This window comes from Bacillus rossius, chromosome 1 (genome assembly GCF_032445375.1).
Source record: "Bacillus rossius redtenbacheri isolate Brsri chromosome 1, Brsri_v3, whole genome shotgun sequence".
In the NCBI taxonomy this organism is placed as follows: domain Eukaryota; kingdom Metazoa; phylum Arthropoda; class Insecta; order Phasmatodea; family Bacillidae; genus Bacillus; species Bacillus rossius.
The window spans coordinates 211,934,710-211,954,281 of NC_086330.1; the positions used below are offsets into that span (position 1 = coordinate 211,934,710).

At 36.4% G+C, this 19,572-nt stretch overlaps 1 protein-coding gene across 1 annotated transcript; it reads right to left on the reverse strand.

The window, feature by feature from the left end:
- Positions 1–8,922: 8,922 nt before the first annotated feature.
- On the reverse strand, positions 8,923–13,177 carry LOC134529780 (uncharacterized). Its single transcript, XM_063364222.1, has 3 exons — positions 12,972–13,177; positions 11,478–11,634; positions 8,923–9,793 (listed from the first exon to the last, which is right to left on the reverse strand). Exons 1-3 carry the CDS (start codon positions 13,162–13,164, stop codon positions 9,685–9,687), a joined length of 459 nt encoding a protein of 152 aa, XP_063220292.1. The 5' UTR covers positions 13,165–13,177; the 3' UTR covers positions 8,923–9,684.
- Positions 13,178–19,572: the final 6,395 nt, after the last annotated feature.

Consider the following 19,572-nt stretch of genomic DNA (forward strand, 5'->3'; position numbering starts at 1 on the left):
CAATATACCAATCGTCTCCGAACCATAAGGCGAATCATGTCCTGAGTACAGAATAATCTATGCTCATTCATCAACAAAAAGGAAGCAGTTTCTAAAATGAAAGCACATTAGTGAAAACGGAAGTAGGTACAATAAAAAAGCAAGCACATAAAAAAGGAAGCAAATATGGACGAAAATTCGATGTGGTGTAATACGATCTCGTCACAGGAATACGTTCTTGCCAATATATGGTAGTCTCCAACTGAACCAATGCATCAAGACGTCCAAATCTCTAATTGCTCCAACAGCTCGAAGTGGTACAATTGCTCCAAAGCACCGATATTTACAAGTGTTCCAATGCTTCATGTGTTCCAGTGCTCCAATTTCTCCAAGAGATCCAAAGCTCCAATTGTTCCAAGACCCACAATGCACAATTTGCTCCACATGCTCCAACAGCTCTATATGCTCCAAGATCTTCTAAGCTCCAATTGCACCAAGAGCTCCAAGGCTCCAACTGCTCCATCTACATTTGGCTCCAACTAAATTATTTTTCATTTTTTGTTCGAACTTGACCAGAAACATATTCCAAAAATGGAAGCGAATTGGAAGCACATTCAGAAACACAGTAAACAAAAAGAAAAGGGAAAAAAAACATTTAAGGAAAAAGATGTACATTTAGACGAAAATTCAACTTGGTAAAATACGATCTCATCAGAATGTCATCTTTGTCCAATCAGTCAGATGTGATACTACAGCATTGTCTACGAAAATTTAACGAAAAAAACTTATACTTTCACGAACATTCAACTCAGTAAGGCTTTCGTCAATTTTACAATAGGATATAATGGCTCTAATAATCATTGGCTTCCAACAGTCATTGGTCAACAGTCTATGGCTCAAAACGTCTTTTGGCTCCAAAAGTCATTGACTTCAACAGTCATTGACTCCAACAGTTGTTGGCTCCAACAGTCTTTTGGCTCGAACTGTCATTGACTCAAAACATCATTGTCTCCAATAGTCATTGCTACAACAATCCTTGGCTCCAACAGTAATTGGCTCCAATAATCATTGGCTCCAACGATTATTGGCTACAACAGTCATTGTCTCCAACGGTAATTGCTTCCAACAATCATTGTCGCCAACGGTCATTGCCTCCAATAGTCACTGGATACAACGAACATTGGCTCCAATAGTCATTGACTTCAATAGTCAATGGCTCCAACAATCATTGGCTCCAATAGTAATTGTCTCCAACAGTGTGGGTTTCAACAGTCCTTTGGCTCCAAATATCCTTAGGCCTAGCTGCTATTTTGCTACTAGACTAGAAGACTACGAAGCTATGACGCTACAGGACTACAAGACTACTAGGCTAAAAGACTACTAGGCCTTGGAGCTCTTGGTGCAATTGGAGCTTAGAAGATCTTGGAGCATATAGAGCTGTTGGAGCATGTGGAGCAAATTGTGCATTGTGGGTCTTGGAACAATTGGAGCTTTGGATCTCTTGGAGCAATTGGAGCACTGGAACACACGAAGCATTGGAACACTTGTAAATATCGGTGCTTTGGAGCAATTGTACCACTTCGAGCTGTTGGAGCAATTAGAGATTTGGACGTCTTGATGCATTGGTTCAGTTGGAGACTACCATATATTGGCAAGAACGTATTCCTGTGACGAGATCGTATTACACCACATCGAATTTTCGTCCATATTTGCTTCCTTTTTTAATGTGCTTGCTTTTTTATTGTACCTACTTCCATTTTCACTAATGTGCTTTCATTTTAGAAACTGCTTCCTTTTTGTTGATGAATGAGCATAGATTATTCTGTACTCAGGACATGATTCGCCTTATGGTTCGGAGACGATTGGTATATTGTCATGACATTGAACATGTCCTGTTTAAAATGATGGTTGTATATAGGTGAATGAAAAATCTTTGTTCGGAGACGCCTGGCCTATGCTCATGATTTTGTACATGAACTGTTTAAAATGTTCGTCGAGTATCGACGAAAAAATACCTCTTGACTACTAATTGGATGTGTTTGACCACTTACTGGATGCGCCTGTCTACCAACGGGATATGAGTTGCACACCTAATGGTCGTACGTTCTTGAACGCTGAATTGTCATTCCTGGCTAGTGGTTGGGTGTGTTTTGCCAACTAGTGGGCGTACCTGACCGTTAAATATGTTCCTGGCCACGGACTGAATGTACCCAACCACCGTCTGGATGTGCCTGGCCTCTTATTACGTACTTGGCTGCTGAATATACATGCCGTGTTAATCATCTGTTTTGTATAACTGACTTGAAAGCACATGTCAATGTATGCAAATGTCTCGCTGCGCCTTCTAAGAAGACCGTAGAATTCGAGAAATGCTATTAATGTCCTTGATTTTTTTTTTGTATAATTTATGTAATAAGTTTTTATTTGAATTTGTGTCTCTTTACTTCTCGTTCCTGTAATATTTGTGATAATTTTAATTAAATTAGTATGCTTTAACAGAACTCATATTTTTTTCATTACTTCAAACATCGTACCAATGAAAGAAATCGATCGATTCAATCATTATATTTATGAGTGTTTTTAATAATTTTTGGATTTTATTCCGTTTTTCTAGCATCATAATTACCTATTTTCCAATATGGCATCCGAATTTTAAGATTATGTGACCATAGTAGTAATAAATTATTAGTACACTCAGCAGGTAAAAAAAATAACTATCATGATGGTAGCATATTCTAGCATACGAAAACAAGATGGTGGACTGCAGAAGATGAAAACAAGATGGCGGATGTGACGTTATACTAGCCGGCGATATATATGTACCTTGGCATTAGTGGTGGGAGGTCTGTCCGTCGGTGGCTTCCGTGGAGGATGTAAAGGTTGTCATTATTTTTATTTGTGCTCTCACCGGTTCGAACCATGGACATTAGTATGTTTTTTATTAAATTTTATTAAAATATGATTAATGAATTTTTTAAATATATTACATTTTTTACCATTGAAATTTGATAATAATAATGGATTTTCCGGATGGCGACCATGATGTCATAATTCAAGATTATATTATGCTTGTCTTGGTTTACTCGCGAAAGGTTCACCACAAAATCAGACACCTACCTGGGAACAGTCATCAAAATATAAAAAAAAAATACTATTTTATGTAATTTTAGAGAGTAATGTGACTCGTTGTTCATTAGAGTCGGTGCCCCGAAAACCAGAGCAGAAAAATGGTATACTGAAAAATAAGGGTTACAACCAAGTGAAACCAGCTTATTAAAATAAAGTACAGAATTTGAAAATAACGACCAAACATTTAATCAGGAATAAATCTCAGTTTGAGCAAGGCTGGTGTACCATGCACTGTATCAGTCCGCAACTAATAAGGACTACTAAATCATTACTTAATGCATACATGACCTTTATATAAATATTTTACTTGCAATAAAACCACAAATAACATTACTCTATTTGGCCTAGTTATTATGATTACACAATCTTTACACAATATACGTTTAAAAAACACTTAAAATATATGTATTTACAACCCTAACCAATAAACTATCCTAAAAATATTTTTCAATTCAGTTTATTTGAACCGAGTCATTCAACTTTGCGCGCCGCGATATTGCACACTCTCGTTTCAGGGGCGAAGTTTAGTTTCTTACTTAAGGCGATTGGTGCACGGTAAAAAACGGTCACAGGCCCGAAAACAATTAATTTTGTATCATATGATCATCAAAGAGTCTAGATGCCTATGTGGGTGACCGTTACTGTGTAGGGAGGTCAGGAGCTTAGTTCCAGCTCGTCAGTGGCGAGATGGCCTTCAGACGGAAAGGGTGTCGCTGGCGGTCGCTCTGCGGCCTGCCATCTAGCGGCAACTAACAAAACCTCGAAGATTGTATCTCGCTCTCCCTCTAACACACAGCCGATACGGTTCTATCGTGCCCGGAGGAGGGGAAGGTTTAGCAGGTTTCTCTTTCACTCATCCTTCGCCATGGGGAGGCGGAATGGATTATTTTTTGTTCGCAACTGCGCACGTCATGTGGCTGAGAGATAACCTCTGCCACACATCTTCTCACTCAACTCGCTCGTTCTCTCACACTATTTCAATAAATCTTTTCAAATCTTCAACATCAATACTTTAAACCATTGCGCTTCCTACGGATTAATAATATTTCATGCACTTGCCCAAATTCAGCTGCAAAAAAATAAAACGGGTAGTCAATTTTTTTTCTTCAAAAACCTTCCGAAACACTGTGTGTTAAAAAAACATTCTGAAAGCCCATTTTTCTAGATAAATGGAAATTCTAAATCACCTACGCCACAAGGAAACATTGTGCTTTAATATTATGTAAAGAAAACACCTCTTAGTTTTATAGTTATGTAAAGGTGGTGTGATATGTTTTAGATGTCGCACCATTTTATCATCCATGTAGAAGAGTTACCCGAAAAGCTAACAATACTATTGCCATGGAAATGGAAATATGGTTAAGGAAATATTTTTAAAATGTTTGTAAACAGGAAACAACATATAAAAAATCTTATAACTGTAAAATTAAAATACAAACAACCCTATATCAAATTTAATTTCAATATGAAAAAGTCTACAATAATGTTTACAAGAAACGAAATTCCAATAGCAATACAAAAATATCGCAATTTTGTTACATTGTTAACATATATATTATTTTTAATAAAGGCAATAAAAATGACATACTCAATATTTGGAATACAATAAATACCTTAAGCCCTACATAATTGCTGCGATATTCACAATAAATGCTTTTCTTAAATATAGTAATTAAAAAACATAATAAAAAATTATGAACATGCATATTATGGTGAAGGAAAGTGGACACTATCACACTGAAAAATCTTAGAGGGTAGTTTTCCTCATCTTATTTCTTTCTTTGCATTTTTGGTCTTGTTCGTTCAAATATTTCATGTTCAAATACTTGATACGCAGATACGTTCTTGTCCTGACAAAACAGTATATAACTTCTTCTGGATATTTATTTTCAGTAGTTCCGCAAATAATTTTAGTCAGTGATTAAATATCCGCTCTTTTTTGCACAAATTGTTGCCATGAACATTATCAAAACACATTTCAGCGATCTTTATTAATTCAAAGAATTCATTAGTGGGACATTTTAAGTTACCCTTTGATTGTACATGTATCCAGCTATCGTCCTCCGAATTGAAATCCGTAGTGCCAAGGTCGGGATATTTATTTCTGAAACGGTGAGCTATATAGCCAGAAACATATTTCAGCCCTTCAAGAGAAATTTCGTCACTTGAAAGGGGCCTGGCCGCTAAATCTAAGTATATTTCTTCCATGTCAGCAAGATCTATTTCATTTAAAGGTGATTTCTCTTGAAATGTCTTTGTAAAATGCATTTCCTTGCACAAAAGTAGTTCTGTACTTTCATTCTGATAAGCACTGCCCTGTTCCATTTCATTTGACGAAAAATCACTTACCAAACACATTTCGTCTGTCTTCTCATCCGTGTTTTTCCGTTCAGAAAAAACTGTTGCAGAATGTTTTCGCAATATGAAGTTTATAATTATGTATTTAAATGGGCGACAGATGCGTATTTTGATGTCCCATACCTCTAATATACGGAAGGAAAAAAAACACTAACACATCTTGGTTCAGTTTAACTGTTAACAAATATTTAGGTTAACAGGTCTCATACATATTTTCGAGTGTTTTACTCACTGAGTTATACAGGACATTAATTAAATTGATCGCTGATATTTATACTTTTAAACGAAATTTTGGATATATCATTTTATGTGAACTCTAATGCGTTAAAAAGTGTAACGCAACACTACACACGGGTAGTGATATCTAGTGCACTGCCCTATGCACATTAGTTAACAAAAAGTAAAATAAAATATTAATTACTGATAAACTATACCTAGATGTCGTGATACAAGTAACACATGCTTATCTGATATTTTTCTCAATTAGAATACGAAAGAGGAAGACAAAATAATTAACTGATTTTTTAAGACTGATTTATTACTTACACACGAATAAACAAATACCACGTATCCCTCAATACAGTAATTCCTTTTGACCAAAATATCACTCCGGTTTATTTTTTAACTATCATTGCCAGGTACATGGGCACAACTTCGCAAATGTCAATGTTTCATGTAGAGTTCAAAAATGGATTAACGGTTCGAAAAATTCACTAACTCATAAATTAAATCAATTGTCCGATAAAACATAAGACCTATAGACTCAAGACCACTAAGATATTTGTGCATTGTATTTTCATATGATCGTGCCATTAATAATACTGAGAGGCTAATTAATTTAGTAAATATAATATTTAATAGCGGCTGGTTTTAGTTTATCCCAGCAACATCAACAAAGTCATAATATCAATCGGAAATGTTAAAAAGTTGCAGGGCGTCAGTACAGCGTTAGTGATAGAGTAATAACAAAATGGCCATACCTAGACTAATGATATCTTCTGACGTTAATAACTTTAAAACCGCGTATTCCCGTTTGCAACTTAACATACCATCAGCAGTCTGATGATAACCTTTTTATACATACTATTATTACCGCACACGTAACATAACTTATGGTAGGCCCGCGTCAGGAACGTCCTGACGCGGAGCTGCACGCACCAAAACGGCCAAAACCAAGCTTCTTTTTAGTAGCAACTTTTACAACAATAGGCTCGAGGCACTTTTTGAAAGTTCCGCCGAAACCTCAGACAATTTCTGGCCGTGAAAAACGTAATTCCAAAAGCCGCAATTACTTAATAATTACATACAGAAAAGCCCAAACGTCTGTAACAATGTCAGAAATATAGTTCAAAACCCAAAATAAATTAAACATATAAATTTAAATAACGTAGCACAGAATAATAAAACTGTAAACAAACATTTGAAGTATTAAGGTTTCAGTGTTCTGTGCAATGTAATATTACAAAAGGACATTTGTAATTAGTGTGCCCGGCATTCTGGCATCGCTAGCTAACATTTTCAATTATTTTTAATTTCATATAACGAGAATAGCCTAGTGTTGATTTGATGTTCTAAATAAATGTTAATAAATATAAAATCTATTTTTTTGGTTAAATTTAGATCTGTCATTCTAGTGTGCATATAGCATACCCTAACTAACCGGAATACACAACTGATGTTCTATGCTGTCAAAACATATTAATCTGGAGGGTAAACATTTATTAATATGTGTAAACAACCACCAAAAAGAATAATCACCCTGTCAGTATTCAACTTCAAGTCAAAACATAACCGCTAAAAAGAATTTCGCTGTACGAATTTTTCTGTACAGAGACAATTTCCTTGCTTGAGTGAAGATACTCCACTATGAAGCGCGACCTTGACAGACCCTTCGTTTCTTCGGCCTCCTCTCTTGTCCTTCCTTTACACCCCATTCTTCCCCCTCCCCTCCCGCAGGCAGGGCCAGCCGGCTGGAGCTCCGCCGGACCACCTGGTTCCGACAAGCGCCACCCTCAGTGCCACATCGCGGGGACATTCTTCCCGGCGGCGAGAGTTTTACATGCAGCACTAGAACTGCCACTCCAGAGGGCGTGTTTTGAGTCGGATTGTATCAACAACAAAAGGATATGAAAATATATACATAACTCAATAGTGTTCTGCCAATTATGTTTTCATTTTCATTTAAATTTATTCTTTAAATCGCTCCTGAAGTAGTCCAGCAATGATCAATGGAAATTGTCAATATTAAATTGTAATTTTGACGATGAAATTTTTTTTTATAGGTGCAGAAACCTATTCGTACACTCGTTTCTTGAACTATACTTAAGTTTAACATAATTATGTGTTTTCTAAATAATTCTGGCTTGGAATAAAAATAAATGCATTTAAAATGACATAACTCAGTAAAAAAAAGTTTATTAAAAAAGATCCTAGGTATATTCTGTCTTAAAAAGACGCATCAAAAATAAATATGTACAGTTAAATTAGTTTTGTCGTAATATTTTCCATGCACCAATCCCCTTAAGGCGGGATTCCTTTGACGCGACCGGCGACCGGCGACCGGCGACCGCGATTGCGGTCGCGGTCGCTGGTCGCTGGTCGCCGGGACAGAGTGTTTCCTCTGAAACGACTGACGACTGCCATTCGCGGGTGCGTTGCTAGTGCCGTAGTGCGTCTACTGTATACAATGACACTTAATAAAAGTAACAGATTACTTCTAACATATCTTTTGGTGGAAGAAGACCAAGATGATGTTATGTTCACGACAATAGCCAGTTTTCACGAACGAATGAACAACGAAGCTAGTGCTATGTACAGGCAACGTGCTGATGAAGGTTTCTTCTCTACGCTCATAAACAAGCTTTTGCAGAATGATGACAAAAAGTTTAGGGAATTCTTCCATCTTAGTGTGCCGCAGTTCAACTATGTCTTGGGTTTAGTGAAAGATGACTTGAAGAAACACTCAACCAATTGTGTCCAATACCCGATAACACCAGACGAAAAGCTGGCTCTGACACTAGGTATGTATGTTTAAATTACCTTTTATTAATTGTTCCAAGAAAGTATAAAAAAATAATGGTAATCTGTCACAAATAACCTAGTATGTAATTTACATAAATGTGTATCAATAATTACTTTGTTGATGCATTTAGAATTATTATAGTGCATAGAAAAAGGTCATATATAAAATTAATGGGCAATTACAAAGTTAGTAAAATTAAGACAGTTTATTCATGTTTGAATTGATATACAAATTTTTTTAAATTTTTTTTAAAGAAAATCACATTGAAATCAGCTTATCTAAAAGTATATTCGAAACGTCAATAGCAAGGTTAGTGCAAAGCAATACAATAGATTGAAAGTTATATTCAGCTAAATGTTATACAATTAGTATTGCAAGAGACACTGGAAAAATAACAATAGGCTAAAATTCCAATCCTTATATATTTGTGCCGCACCAGCAATTGGGTCACAGTTTGTATTGCTCTGTGCCAGTGAGAATTTCTCAGCAGTGTTTAGATGTCTGGCAAGCCAGCAACCATAAAACAGTTGACTGGCTAGAGTGTGCAGAGAACTGTCGTCTATTTTAAAGGTCATGGAACCCGCGAATTTTTTCAGCCCCTACCCATATGTAAAAACATTAATTACAAGTTATAGTCTAAAAGTAAATTTATTTTAACACTAAGGTTATACTGACTGTAAGAATAACAAACAAACAGCGAATTTCTGCAATTAACATAAATTTTTAATCCATGTGAAGACCATGCATTTCACAGTCGGAAGGCTGTGGATCAGGAAGGTTTTGCACAACTGAAGATGGATTCAAACTGATGTAGTGAAATGATTCATGAGAACTATTAGTTGTAGTGTCACTGTAACTTGTATACGGTGATACACATGCAGTACTCGGATGTGGTGTAGTTTGATGGGCTGAGGAACATGCTTCTTCAAGTTCACTCAACATTTGCAGTGTTTTCAATTTTGCCTGGTTTATGAAGGCATTTGGAAGTGCCTTAACGGACATAGCGATGCTTTTGAAAAAAAACATCAACATGGTCTTCCTCAGCTGTTAATAACTTCTTAATTACTTCATTGCGTTCTGCAGCTCTCTCCTTCATTTCTCCATGAAATTTAGCCATGTATGTAGCCATAGTGTTCTTTGAAAATCTCTTATTTTTTTCACATTCCAACACTTTGGGTATTTCACCATGGGACCTCTCAGCCTCTGTCTGTGAAAGTGTCGACTCGTTGCGACGAATTATCTCGTATTTCTGGAAAGTCAGCACTGGAATCATCTTCCGTGTTTTTGTCAAGGTTCGTCGTACTCCTAAAACAAAACAATGAATAGTCATTCCATACCAATTGTTCACCTACTTAATACATTTTTGTTTACAAAATTAAGACAGTCAGAGCATATGCATATACTCACAATTACAGAGAAAGAAAGATACAAACGTTAGCCCTATTAAAACAATAATTGAAAAAATAATTTGAATTAAATAGCTGTTAACAATTGCTGCTTTCTCATCAATAATTTCAAAAAAATTATTTTATTATTAATTGGTGGCAGTGGCGTAGCGTGGGTGGGGCGGAGGGGGCGGCAGCCCGCGGGGGCGGGTCGCCGGTGAAGCGGGTTGAGATCTGATCTATGATTCATTCATTACATGTGTCGGACACACTATAATGTTCCATTTTTATCTAGAATTTTGCGCACCAACTATTTTTTAATATTTATTTAAAAGAAAAACTGCGAAATCACTGACAGAGCTCTTTATAACGTTTGTTTGTTTACATACGAACAGCAACATCGCATCACGCCGCGCCGCCCGGCGCGCGCGTGCCGAGTTGAGCGGCACTCCTTATTATGTTAAATACTCATACAAAATCTTTTGTTTCACGCGTCGGCCCGTGTCGATGCCTCTCTTTCGCACTCATTGAATTTAGTACTACGCATTGTACTGTAAAGTTTGACCTTAACCCAGGGCAAACCAAACAACTTCCGCAAACCGGGACACAGTAAAACTCATATATTGCCCCGTACCGCGAGCGCAGGTAAACCCAAAAAAATATTAAAACCCAAACTAATAGCAGGCTTAAAAAATACTAATAAGGTTGCGAACAGTGAGAGGAGGCAGCAAGTTAAAAAGACACAAAATTTATATGACAACATTTTATATATATATATATATATATATATATATATATATATATATATCATAAAATCGTTTCATCACAAATCGGTGCATCCATCATAAAATACATACCCTATTACTACTTATAAAAATAGCTATATAATAATACTAAAAAAATACTTTAACAATTCCCCCGAAAAATTATAATTTGATCATATACTTCGGAGCTCCGAAAATTAAATATAATTACCAAAAAGGCGTTAAAAATATATAAGAACATAACTCCGATAGACTATCAAACTTGACTATATTGTCGATTGAACAAGAATTGGCTGCTAATATTGATTTTGACAAAGTTATTTCTGACTTCGCTGCTCATAAGGCCCGTAGAATCCGCTTGTAAAACCGCTCATCCTATTTTAACTTCAATAAAAGGTACCTCATTGCATGTGAAATTTAATTTTAATTAAGCACCTATAGAATGGGGGCGGCAAAATGGGTTTCCCGCCCCAGGCGCCGAGATGGCACGCTACGCCACTGATTGGTGGGAGTGTGACGTACGAGACAAAATATAATTTTATAAATCAGTATTCAATATGAACACAAAAATGTCAAAAATGTAAATTTGCCCTGTTAGGGACTTACAGTAATATACTTTCAAACATATTATAAATGTAATCGCGTATGTCTCGTTTGGCATTCTTGCGTGTTTTTTTTCCAAAGCAAATTGTTACTTCTTTAATTCATACGTTTTTTGGTTTGAGAAAATGTTTTTTTTCCTTCAGATTTTATGTTAGTTTTGCATACAACTTACAACTTTTATGCACACCACCTAATATAATAATTTACCGACATATGTGAAGCTAAATGTATACATACTTTCTTTTGAATTGGACGTGGTCGAGGAACTGCAGCATTACAGACAGATGCCATTTGTTTTTTGCACTGGCTGATGATCCCGTCACACTTTTTCCTTTTCTCTGTCGTTTATTGTAAGTGTCTCTGATATTTTTCCATCGCCACTTGCATTCATCATCTGAAATTATAAAGATTTACATTAATTAAATACCTACACATTATTAAAATAATATATGCTAGTTGTAACTTGTTTGTGTGGAATGTTTTATACATTGATTGCCATGTTTAATAATATAGTTTATAACTCTTTTTTTTCTTTTTCAGGTTTTTAGCAACTGGAGAGTCTTTCCGCTCACTTGCTTTTGCGTTTAGGATAACGCCTAGCTACATCAGTAAGCTTGTAAGTGCAGCACTTGACATTCTAAGGGCAAAGCTTATTCCACTTTTCTTACCAGACTTGTCTCTTGAAGAAAGGCAAGCAAGAGTTGACGAATTTGAAACTCGCTGGAAATTTCCGAACTGCATGGGAGCCATAGATGGCAAGCATGTCCGAGTATTTTGCCCCAAGCGTTCAGGATCGCTTTATTATAACTACAAACATTTTTATTCTATAGTTTTACTGGCTGTCGTTGATGCCAACTACAGGTTCATGTAAGTATGTTGATTTTGGATCATACGGGAAAGAAGGCGACAGTGGAATACTGGAAAAGTCAAATATTGGAAACAATATTGCATCTGGAAATCTCCTCCCACCACCTCGAAAACTTCCTAACAGTGATACTGTCCCACCTTGCGTTATAGTAGGCGATGAGGCCTTTCGACTTCAAACGCATTTGATGAAGCCTTTTTCTAGACTGTCAGCTGTCAAAAATGAAAGAAAGGCAATTTACAATTATCGTTTGTGCCTTGCGCGAAGGGTTTCAGAAAATGCATTTGGGCTATTGTCTCAGGTTTTTAGTGTTTTACACACCGATTAATGTGCTGCCAGAAACTACTGACAAAATCATCATTGTTGCATGCTGTCTCCATAATCTCCTCAGAAGTGCTTAACTAGAAGCCAACGATCAACCACACTATTCCTACGACCCTACATCACCAAGAATCAGCGTTCACTCCAATACGTGCTGTTGGTGGTTTTGGAAACTATGAAGGTTTTCAAGTTAGAGATACCTTCGCGGAATATTTTAACAGTAACAATGAAAGTGTTTCGTGGCAGTTATCTCATGTTCGAAGACGTGATCGAGTGGAATAGAGCTTTCTAGTTGACATTATAATATATACTTCAAGGGTATGAAATAAATAACTTGACAATATTGTAAATAATAATAAATTAATTGCACTTTCATGTAATTATGGATTCATATTATTACATTATATCTATATATACACACAGACAATAAAGTTAATATATAGAAAGATAAATAATATATGTATTTGAAATTGACAAAGAATGACCGAAAGGGTTAAATAAAGCACTACTTAAAATATAAATATCATAACAGAAAATTGACTCACCTGATCGGCCAACTTTCGCAGAAATATCTGTCCATGCGTTGTCTTTCATGTTTTTATCGCGGTATAATGGCGAAGATGTGTCGAATATTGATGGATGATTGGCCACCTCTTCGATCAACAGTTCATCTTCTTCCGGTGAAAACTCTTTCACCATCTTGGCCATAAACAGTCTTGATATACACAAGAAATACATACACGTCCACTTGTTGACGCGACCGCGACCAGACTGCTCCAGGAGCAGTGTGGTTGCGGTCGCATTCCACAGTCGCCCGTCGCGCGCTCTGTTCGCCGGTCGCAGACGCTCCAGAGGAATGTGACTCATAAAGAACTATTGTGTCCAGTGCAGTCGCCTGGTCGCCTGGTCGCGGTCACCAGTCGTGGTCGCGTCAAAGGAATCCCACCTTTAAACTGTTTTACTGCGAAATAAACTTCGCAGTCAATGCGTTCAGCATAGAAAATTTCCGCTAAGTTCAAATTTAAAGCGGCTGCCATGTACGAAATTATGATTTTAAGCCACACCACCAGTTCAGTCAAACTGGGACACGAAAAATAGCAGCTGAATCCGTCCACGGGCTTGCAAGGGCTTTTGGGATGGAGCAGATGACTTGTGTGTCGAAGACATAGCTGCAATACCAGGTCTCTCGACCCAGTGCCAAAACTGAATACGTATTTGGCGACCCAACCAGGGGCCAATTGGCTCGCCAGGCTCGTAGAGTAGCTAGTAGTGCGTGCGCCCTTGGTCAATCCGAATGATTCTTACCGGGTCACGACCAGGCACTCTCGACTCGTGCATTCAAAATTCACCACATTTCCGTAACACTTACTACGTCTCGTCATCATGTCCTTACTGCCTGGCCCGGTCAGCTTCTACCGCTTACTCGGCCCGCGGAAGCACACGTCCGCCCGCGTCAGCTGGCTCTCGGTGACTCACACCGTCGTAATGGCCACTGCGTCACACTTCACCCCTTCCTCCTACCACCCCTGACAGCGGGGAAGGTTAACAGTTTTAATTCATTGACGCACAAGATCTAAGATGATGTATTTTTCAGTTCTTAAAAATCTGCCCATTTTAAGCCTCACGCAAAATATACGCTACATATGAAATCAACAATAATATCTTAAAACAATTAAAATGATAAATTATAATATTTAACGTGTTAAAAAACAGGCAGCCAACTTAACCAAAAGTATCTAGGTGGTTATTTTTTTTATTTATAGGTGATTGTGTACGGAACAAATTAATTAAATAAAAATGACTACCTATCTATTTATAAACCAAGAATAAACATACTTAACAAAATTAACCAATTTAAACTCATTTCATAGGGGAGTTACCGTTAGCGTATCTTATGTCTTAAGGCTATTGCAAAATTGGCCACATAATTCCGATTGTGCTTCCGTTTCATTCATTGTTCTCGCCAATGTACTTCCTTTTCATTGATTGTTCTTCCAAATGTAATACATTTTTGCTGATCGTGATTCCGATTGTGTAACTTTTTTGATTGTGCTTCAAAAAGGGATTCCTTTCTCGTTTGTGCTTCGAATTGTACTGCCATTTTTTCCAAATGTGCTTACTATTTGTTTGGTTCTAAAGTGCTTCCTTTTGATGGTGCTTCTAATTGTACGTTCTTTTATTGTTTGTGATTCCAATTGTGCTTCATTTTTTTAATGTGCTTCTTTTTTATTGAGCTTCTTTTTTACAGTTCTTAAAAGTGTGTTTACTTTTCGTTGATTATGCTTCCAAATATGCTTTCTTGTCGCGAATTGTGCTTCTATTTGTACTTCGTTTTCCTTGATTGTAGATCGTTAAGTCTGTAATCAAGGCACAATTGGTCTCGTGGTTCGGAGATACCTCGTCTAAACGCCTGACATTGGACATAGCCAGTTTAAAAAGGTCGTCGCGTATCGTCGAAAAATACCTCTTGGTTCGGAGACGCTTGGCCTATGCGCATGACATGTACATGACCTGTTTAAAATGTTCGCCGAGTATCGAAAAAAGAGGGTCTTGGGTTCCGATTCTCTTGTCCTGTATGAAGATTAGTTGTTCCTTATTATTCGTGGAGATGTCATTTTTTTGACATATGGTCTGGGTTCGACTGGAATTTGAACTACTAAATTTGTCGGGGCGGAAATGTTACTTTGGTAGGCTAGTGTTCTACTCTCGTTCCGTTTATCGTATTTTGAAGCCATTCTAACAGTACTTTTCATGTACTGGGTTATGATTTCAACCATGTTTTTACGTATTGCCTTGTTGGTCTGTGTCGCATGCTTCGAGCGAGCAGCTGGACTGCCACCCGATGTCTCTGCTAGCTTGAAACTCTTGCGCGCCAGGTCAGTGTTGATTTGCAGGTGCCGGAGGACATGCCTCGTCAGGGCTACCTCTGTCTCTAGCCTTGAGAATTTTTTCAATACTTATTGGTTAACGAGCTTGAATTTAGATACTTTGACTTTTCCTACGTGAATCATTTCAACTTCGCGTGTATTGGAAGCTATTTTGTATGGAAGGCAAGAATTAAATACAAAGTTGGCGAATGGATATTAAACATGTGGTCCTTACCACATGGGTGACTGGCACTTGGTGTTTGTGTGTGTGTGCTAATTTCTTTCTCCTCTGTCCTGTTGTTTCATGTGGTATTGATGTTTATCAGTTATTGTATCCTGGACCTTAAACTGTTTAATATATAAATAATCAATTTATTTAACTATGGACTGCCTGGTATTAAATCGCGGACCGCGATTCCGCGAATATTTCAGTAAATTCAATTTTTTTTGATGAAGTAAGAATTTTTTTTAATTATAGGTCAGTAAATACTAATTTCCAATATAGCGGCAATTACGTCATCATTGGCTTACTGGAGACTGGTAGATAAGGAACTTTAGCCGCTTTAGGAATTTGTACATGATTTTTGTAAGTTACAAAATAACAACAGTTTTTATCTTAACCTTATTATTTTTATATAAATTTAAAAGTGATACCTGATTTTCTAGCTTAATTTTTACGGAGTTTCAAGATGAAGGTTGTTATGTCACACAATATGGCGACCGAGGTCAAGGTCAAGGTGAAAGTTATCCTCCAGAGGCCTAATTGAGGCTGGCCAATGGGGAAATTTAGCCTCAATGGGTACAATTCTAGACTTTGGCATTTTTAAGGAATAAAACAAGAAAGTTTTCATCAAAAATGGGGGAATGTATCCTTTGAAATAGGGAAATTTTTATGAATTTTTAAGTCATTTTTGAGGAATATTGAGGATATTTGACGCCAAAAATACCTGCCGCAAATTAGAAATCCAAAATGACGGTCGGCATCCTAACCCAACCCGTTACCTCACGAGAAAACATGTGTCCGGAGAAAACAATATATACTACTGACGTCTAATATTTTTAATGTTAATACATCTAATGTACTTTTCAATCTTTAATGTCTTATATATTTTAGTATTATCACATAACTGACTTGTAACTAAACAATATAATCAATTCCATATTAAATATTGTTTAGTATTTCAAGTTATCGTGATTTCTTTTTTCTTTTTCTTAATGGTTGTTTTTTATAGACGTAAATAAAAATTTTGTTTGGTTATATAATAATATTGAAATGATCAATTGTTAATAATGTTTAATGTTTGTTTTGTGCATGATAAAATTAATCAAGTTTTAATTGTTCCAAATCAACATTTGACTATAACTAAACATAAATAAATAATTAATAATATTACCTATTGTGGCTGTAATGTAGTCTATTAGCATCGTTACAGCTTAATGTAATGTATTATATAGTTATAGTGACAGCTTACTGTAATGTAAGATATTGATATCGTTATAGCTTATTTTAATGTAATATATTGTAATAATACCAGCTTAATGTAATGACTAATTAGAAAAATCTTCTCGTGCTTATTCATCGAAAGAAATTTGTTTAGTAAACTTATATCAATTTACCGTTGTAGAGACCCAATTTCATGACTTTTTTGTGATTTCTGGATATCGTACGGTAAAAATTATGATTAAAAGTATAAGTAAAGCTGATTTTTGAAACGATAGTAGTATGTGTGTAAATAGGCACGGAGTACCGTGTATTTCTTAAGGAACTACGATTTGTGGTGGTTTCTTATGGTGGCTTGCCAATCGTGAGGAATGGATCAAAGGTCGTTTCCGTCGAAGGATGACTATGAAATCACATCCGTCATCTTGGAATCCAATATATTAAAAATTTGTAATTATTAAGCTATAAATTCGGGAAAAAATACCAAATTCATCCAAATAACCACTTGTTATTTTATTTATTGATTCAATTGAATTCCATCCTTGGTTCAATACTTGATCGATTCAAAATGTTTATTTTAGGTAAAAAAAAATATCTTACTAAAAAATATGGAGAAAAATCTTTTAAAAAAGGCTTTAATTCTTTATCTAACAGCCTCAAAATTATCCGATCTATTCCTGTCCTTGGTTCGATCCTTGGTAAATACAAATATGTTTATTTAAAAAAAACACTTATTTAATTAAACACGATAATAGAACTGAAAGAGGCTTAAATTCCTCATCCACCAGACGTCATTAAGCTGCCGATGCCATCTTGGCCACCATCTTGGAAATTCGTTATTATTGACCTATACGATGACAGCTGAGCTGTGCTGAGCTGTGCTGAGTTCTGCTGAGCTGGGCAGACGCTTCTGGCTGCTGTACTCGGCTCGGTCCGTGACGTCATGGCTAGAGCCCTCGAGTATCTGCCAGCTAATCTCGGCACGACAACAAACCACAACCACATTTTATCAGAAAAAAAGTCCCTCTTCAGATACGCTATCATCAGATTAAGATTGTACAGATATTTGTGTATAGTTTCTCCAAACACAAGCCACTGGAGCTTCACATTTCCTACTTACACGCTCCCTTCCCGTTACTTAACATTAAGCTTAAGCCCAAGCAATCATCGGGGATGAACACGTGCTAAGAATGATTTTAAAACTTCTTTTTTTGGCGCGAAAACGTCAATACGCTCGTTACAGTGGTAGTCCGTCTACTTTCTGGTGTGACAAAATACTATCAGATTTGAATCGCTAATAACTAAGAGACTAATAATGCATCAACAATGGTTGTGCGCACAACGGATAAATCGTGTCTCTACGTGTTTGTCGCGCAGTATTTGTTTTGCCTGTGACGTCATCGTACCAGTGTAGGCACATGCGCGTGATTGTTACACAAAAATTAAAGATGTATCATATGACTCGAAAATATGCTTGGAATTATTTAAAACGCAAGTATTTATTCATACGAAATACTTGTTATGGCTTTACCCCGACGTTTACACAAAAAATCTACAGCGGGGACCGGAACTACACTTTTCTCTGGGGTTTCTTCCCTTCTGTTAGTTAAGTATTGCAGTGAAAATGATTTCTAGATCAGCGTGTACTCCAAGCCAGGCACGCAGTTCGTAAAGGCGAGGAGTTCGGTGCTCTGGTTCGAGACCATTACAACATACCTACATGCCCCCTCTCATTACCGTCTGATGGAAAACCAGTAAGTATTCAAATTATTAGTTTATATCACATAGCTGCTCTCTGAGTAATCAAAGACGATGGAACTTCCAGTGCATTAGTGGGTTCCGAACTAGTGGACAGGCGCTCATGATCATGGCTCCAGGAAGTTTACCTCGCCATAAGTACATCGTCACCGTACCTGTGTAGAATTTTATATCCACGTTGACACTCACGGACTTAGTGGCAAGTGTGTTTTCTTGCATTTTGTTGCCACGTATCAACACCTCTTCCCCAGCATTTGGACCTTGTTGAATAATAGTGACTTTATTAACAAATGACTATAAAGCTGACTGAAAGAGTGAATACACAAGCTGAAAAATGTTACTTACCTACTAGGTATATAATTTTGTAAAAAAAATCTCAGAATTTTATAGATTACTTAGCTGACTCATAAACCCATATAGTAAACTAAAGAGCCCGACACATACAGTTAGTAACATATTTTACATTTACAAAGTATTTCATTTGTTTTTAATGTTATCGCTTTCAAAGTTCAGGATTGTGTAAATAAATTTGTGAAAATGTAATTTGTATGTAAAGAATATTTTAATCAACTAAATATTTTTTTTCTATTAGAGGGTGCCTTATACTAAGCGTTTCCTAAATTTAGGTCTCCAAATAAAATAAATAAATAAATAAATGTCACTGACGTAGTTTTTACATGTAAAAATTTTAACATATACATTGTCGACTAAGCAGTACGACATAAACTGAAAATTTGGTTCTGTTTGGAGCTAACACGTTTTATGTTAGCTTGAAATATTTTATGCTTTTGGTGCCAGATTTTTTTATTTGAAAATAATTCAGCGTTTTTTTTAATATTGTCATTCATTTGATTGATTGTATGCACAAATACAATTATGGAATCATTCCCAGAATCAGCTCTGCACAATATAAATTTTCTGTTATAGTTTTGTCAGTGTTTAAACAGCTTACTCGATGGTGCTCAGTATTCGTACAAAATATTCCAGTGAAGAAATTCGAGCTGAAACAAAAAGAAACGTTTAAATAAGTAATAAAAATAAAATTTATGTTGAAATTTTGTAGAAGCTAAGTTAGATGAA

What these genes read in the sequence shown, in the direction of transcription:
- LOC134529780 (XM_063364222.1), bottom strand. Translation starts at nt 13,164, where the DNA reads ATGTATTTCTTGTGTATATCAAGACTGTTTATGGCCAAGATGGTGAAA. An exon ending in TGCGAAAGTTGGCCGATCAG is followed by an intron (nt 11,635 to 12,971) that starts GTGAGTCAATTT and finishes TTATAATTTCAG; the next exon opens with ATGATGAATGCAAGTGGCGA. An exon ending in CACGTCCAATTCAAAAGAAA is followed by an intron (nt 9,794 to 11,477) that starts GTATGTATACAT and finishes GTTTTGTTTTAG; the next exon opens with GAGTACGACGAACCTTGACA.